The 5,636-nt window shown below is 40.7% G+C and overlaps 1 protein-coding gene across 1 annotated transcript; it reads right to left on the bottom strand.

Moving 5' to 3' along the window:
* Window positions 1-1,190: 1,190 nt before the first annotated feature.
* On the bottom strand, window positions 1,191-3,457 carry Nap1l2 (nucleosome assembly protein 1 like 2). The gene has a single exon (XM_028891969.2). The coding sequence runs from the start codon at window positions 3,057-3,059 to the stop codon at window positions 1,671-1,673; it is 1,389 nt and encodes a 462-aa protein (XP_028747802.1). The 5' UTR covers window positions 3,060-3,457; the 3' UTR covers window positions 1,191-1,670.
* Between the last annotated feature and the right edge of the window lie 2,179 nt (window positions 3,458-5,636).

A 5,636-nucleotide genomic window follows, 5' to 3' on the forward strand; every position in this document is an offset into this window, starting at 1 on the left:
ACTTATTGCAATTCCAAAGAAAATCACCAGAACTTCTATTATCATATCTGGGAGAACTTGACTTTGAAGGTCCTGCTTGGACTGAAATAGAAAGGGCAAAGTTCATATTTTATTCCCCAGTTGAATCCGGCAGAAGTAAGAAAAGCAGGTGTGATAGAAACTTACCTCTCTGGACCACCATCTGAAGGAGGAGGCACGTTCAATAGTGGGCAGTGGAAGAATAAGTCATACCAAAGCTTTTGTTCCACTTGGGTTATAATTCAGTGAAATCACAAAACATTTGGGGTAGAAGTGTGGGCAGGCAGCAGCAATAACAAAACCAAGTTAGCATTTCCTCACCACTCACAGCTTCTATGTGACACAAAAGTGACCAGGAAGGGCCCTTATCCTAGGGGGATAGATGTGATTCTTCATAGTTTATCAAAGGGACAACCTGACCAGCTGCATCCCACTGTCCCCAGTCACTGCCCCCTCCAGTGTCATAAGGTAATATATACAAATGACCCTGTAAAAGGACAGATAGGAAATTTAAAATATAGACTAGCATTGAGGAACCTGTTATTTCTGAAGAGTACTTACATTATTAAATAGCAGTGAATTGACTGGATTGATTAAAATTAAGATTTTTGTTCCCCTGCAACCCAATCTGGAGAATAAAATTAGATCAGTTATAAATAACTTTAGAATACTCATGTTAGACAGTGTTGGTAAATTTGCATACATGTATAAACACATACAAAAATAACTGTAAAAAACAAATCAAAATATTAACAGTGTTTATCTTTGATTAAGTAAGAATATGGCTTTTCCTTTTAATTAATGTATATTTTCAATATTTTGTATGTGTCCTCCAGTGAACATACTGCCTTTATAATTAAAATGTTTAATTTTTAAAACATGAAACACCATGACATTTTTATTTATTTTATTTTTCAGTGAAGGAACAGAATATGAAATATATTTTCAGAAATGAAGTGTCCATTTCAATGAATGATTCAATATACTGTAAAAGAAAACTATACACTGTAATCACAATTTACACAATTACACAGAACAATATTTGTAACTTTTGAAAATACTGTAACTCACACTTCAATGCTAAACAGTAATTTCAATACAACTGAATTTTAATATTTATCACAGTCACATACAATACAGGAGCCTGTGCACAAGCTATTATCAATAATAAATGTGATTTTGCCTGAAATTCTCAACCATATGCTGGCCTCTTAGGCAGTCAAGCTTTAAATTCTACTGTATATTTACTGCAAAAAGAAGCAGGCACAATAAAATAAAGCCATTGGTCAGAGCACTAAGAAAATAAGGGACAAAAGAGCAAAACACTGTTAGGTGGGTTACCAATATTTTCTTTGTAAACAAGTAGCCTCAGTTAGCACTTCTAATAATATTCATAGCCACAGATTAATAGCTACATGGCACAAGGACTTCAGGAGAATTATACTACATACTATATTAATGTCTTTAATTATTTACCACAGTCTACATGTTTTCAAAATATCATATCACTGCAATGCAAGGTCAGATTAATTAGTATTTGAATTTTTAAATTGGCATGACAGGAACAATACAGAACACAAGACTATAATTAACTACTTATGTTTTCAGTAACTGCATGTAGGGCAGTTAACTTCAGAAGCATTTACTCTGCTTTAGCGATCAATGTCTTCCACTAATGCCTCAAGATTTTTGCAACAGGCTTTAACCTCCTCAATTGCAGCCATCCAATCATCATAAATAATTTTGTCATAAATTTCATCATTAACTTCCCTAACTACACCTTCCTGCTGAGATTCAAGTGCATCACCTGAGAAAAATAGCACTGATCTTGGAATTATGTAAGTACGTAAATTATGACCAAGCAAAAAATCATCATTTTCATCCCCTCCATTTAAGTTGATCCCATGAGGAGAGAAGAAATTGAAGAAAGAGTCCTTAGGAAAATCTTCAGTCACGGTTCGGACTGTTCCCCAGACGCGATGTCTCTGTTTCTTCTTGATGGTCCTCAAAGTGACATTCTTCCCTTCATTCCAATCGATGTCGCAGCCAGTGGCATATTCAATGGCAGTTCCCCTATAGGGGTGGGGATCATAGCATGCAAGCTTTGACTTCAGCACATAAGTCTTTGTCAACAGCTCGTTTTTGAAATATTCATTGGGTTTGAAGTGAAATTCGAGTGTGAAGCTGAGAGGCTCACCAGGATCCGAAAGCTTCACTTTAATATCTGTCAGCAGCTTCAGAATAGGCTCGTCATACTTCTTAATCAAAGGAGTGAGTGCTTCAACGTTTTTTAAAACAGTCAGCCAAAAGTCCGGAATTCCCTTAGGATCCTCTTCGTTATTCTCTTCTCCTCCGGTGGCCCCGGTGCTGTTATCTTCCTCCTCCTCCTCTTCCTCGTCGTCGTCATCATAATCATAATAACAGTCCTCATAACCATCATCTTCATCCACATATTCATGCACCATGCCCTCTTCATTGCCGTTGGTCTCTTCCTCCTCTTCCATCTCCTCCTCAAAATAGTCCTCACAGTCTGATTTATATTCACATTCCTCTTCTGTGGGTTCATAGACTGCATTGATGATCTGACGTCTTTTTTCCAGTAAGGGCTGATACATTTCAGCAAACTTCCTTTCAATATCATGAAATTCCCTCAGGAATTTGGATTCCAAATGCGCAGCTCTTGTTTGAAGCTTTTTAAGAGCTAACACGCGGTACTTAACTTTGACCGGGAGACTTTCAACAAAATCGGTATCTAAAAGATAACCGATAAGTCCTTTTGGACGATCTGCATCTGGGTCCTCATCAGTATCCCCGCATTTCCCTGCATCTTCCCCGGACCCTGCAGCAGCTTCTTCACCTTTTCCCTCTTCCCCAGCTCCAACAGCCGCGGATGCTTCCCCGCCTTCCCCTCCATCTCCAGGCTCAGTGGAGGCACCTTCACTGCGGTCCTGACATTCCCCCGGCCCCTCCGCCATTACCTGGCTACCAAGCTCTTCTTGGTTGGATTCAGACAGTTCTTTATAATCGGCTGACTCGGCCATTGTTTTCAAAAGATCACCAGCACTTATGGTGGCTAAGCCCGCAGATCAGGCGACCTGACCTTTGCAGGAAGACTCACCAATTATAGCAGATGCGCGGTGGCCGGGCGGAGATGGACCAAACGGTGGCGGCCGGGCTGCTGCAGTGATAGCAATCAGCGAGCGGGGGATAAAAGGCGGTGCTGAAGCTGGAATAGCAGGAATTGAAGCACGGTGGTCGAGCTGGAGACGCAGGGTCGCCTATGGCTGCTGCGACGGTCCTGAAGAAGCAGACTAGAGACTGCAGAGAGCCGCAGTGGGCAGGCTCCAGCCACGCAGGGGCGGGGGCAGGGGAGCCAGCGGGGGCGGAGACGGACCCGGACCTGGTGCCGCAGTATGATTGCGCAGTTGTCTAGGCTTTTTTTTTTTTCAAGTGTATGCAGCTTGCTGCGTCACCCCTTCCCACCCATGACTCTTCTCTAATCTCATTTGCCAGGCTGTAGTGATTGACAAATCCTGAGCCAGTAAATTAGTAGATGAATCGAGTTTTCAACTCCACCTGCCTTCCCAGGTTCTCTAATATGGCGATTCGTCCACCTATGACTCATCTTCAATCCCATACCCTGTTGAATTTTGTAGAAATGCAGTATCATTCATTCAGTTTTCAACTGATATTATATTTGCATTTTCATAATTTTAAAAAAGCTATAAGGAAATAGTGACTACAGCATCAGGGAATGAAAAATAGGCAAGGCAGACTCATCTTTAATCTGTCCCTTTGGTTATAGCCTGAGGCTCTGGAGAAGAGAGGGTGGTGGAGAACGTTTGATTTTTAAAAATACCAAAAATGAGCATGAATGGCTTTTTGAATGATGTAACTGACAGTGGTTTAAATATTCTTGATCCTGGTTTTCTGTGTTTTTCACAGCCTGTAAGATTTTAAACTGGAAAATTTTCATAACATTTCCTGATGAAGAAGAAATAACAGATGAGTAAAGGTGAAATTTGGCGCTCTCTCTCTCATCTCTCTCTCTCTCTCTCTCTCTCTCTCTCTCTCTCTCTCTCTCTCTCTGTGTGTGTGTGTGTGTGTCTGTCTCTGTCTGTCTCTGTCTCTGTCTCTCTCTCTCTCTCTCTCTCTCTCTCTCTCTCTCTCTCTCTCTGTGTGTGTGTGTGTGTGTGTGTGTGTGTGTGAAAAAGAGCCAGCTATGTGACTAGTGAGCATAGGAAAACAATAGCCCCAGTTCTAAACTGACTTTCCACTTTCCCTTTTGTGATGTAATCACAGCACGGGGAGGGGGTGGTGGAGTAGGACGTTTATGGCTAGGCTCCACTATAGCAGTTCTAGGTCAACTTGGGTTACATCACACACACACACACACACACACACACACACACACACACACACACACACGCACACCCCGTTAGGAATTTTATGAAGAAAAGCCAAATGTAAAGTACTCTTTTGTCTTAAAAATCATAGAATTTGCTTGACATTTTGAAGTTTATTGGAAATAATACAAATCTCAGCACTAAAAGATGGTCAGATATATAATAGCATATTCATACAATAGAATGCTATGCAGTAAATTCAAATTTCCTCTCGTCAGTAAAATGGCTCAGTGGGTGAAGGTGCACAGTGCCCAAGTCCTGCAAACTGAGTTTGATTCTTGAAACTATGCAAATGTTCGAGGAGAGAACAAACTCCATACAGTTACCCCCTGGCCTCCACACATGCTCCTTGGAACTCACCCTGATGACACCAACCCAATAATAAATACAATTTTCAAAAATTGTTTTAAAAGATGATCAGTGTCATTGATTGTGGAAGCACAAATCAAAACCACAACTAGATACTGTTTCATACCCATTAGGATAGCTTAAAATACAGAAAATAGCAAGTGGCAGTGAGAGTGAGGACAGTGGAAATCAGTATGACAATACCTCAAAATATTGAACACGACTATCATATGATCCAGCAGTTCCACTTCTGGATATATATTGAAAAAGTTGAAAGCAATCTCAGATGTTTGCACACCCATGTCCACAGCAGCACATTCACATTAGCAAAAAGTTGGAAACAGAGCTGGAGAGATGGCTTTGTGGTTAAGAGCACTTGCTGCTCTTCCAGAGGAACAAGGTTTGGTTCCCAACATTCACATGGTGGGTCACAGTGATTTGACTTTCTCTTCTGACCTCTGCATGCACCAGACACACATGTGTTACATACACACATGCGAGAAAAATTTTTAATTGGAAATAGCTCAAATGTCCACTGATGGATCAATGGAAAAAAATGTTTGTTAGTAATTTCTATCAGTGTGTTGCATATCTTTTAACACCTAATAGAACAGTGTTTTTAAAATACTTTTGAATTTTGATTATTCAATTTATCATTTTGTGTGTCTATGCCCATGTATACATGGGTGCATATGTATGTGGAGACCAGAGATAGATAGATGTCTTCCTCAATCACTTGCCACTTAGTTTTTGAGGCAGGGTCTCTCATTGAACCTGGAGCTCACTGATTCAGCTAGGGATCCTTTTGTCTCTTGCCCCCTAGCACTGGGACTGACCACAGCTGACTTTCATTGGAATGGATGG

The sequence above is a fragment of the Peromyscus leucopus genome, chromosome X (genome assembly GCF_004664715.2).
Source record: "Peromyscus leucopus breed LL Stock chromosome X, UCI_PerLeu_2.1, whole genome shotgun sequence".
Lineage (NCBI taxonomy): Eukaryota > Metazoa > Chordata > Mammalia > Rodentia > Cricetidae > Peromyscus > Peromyscus leucopus.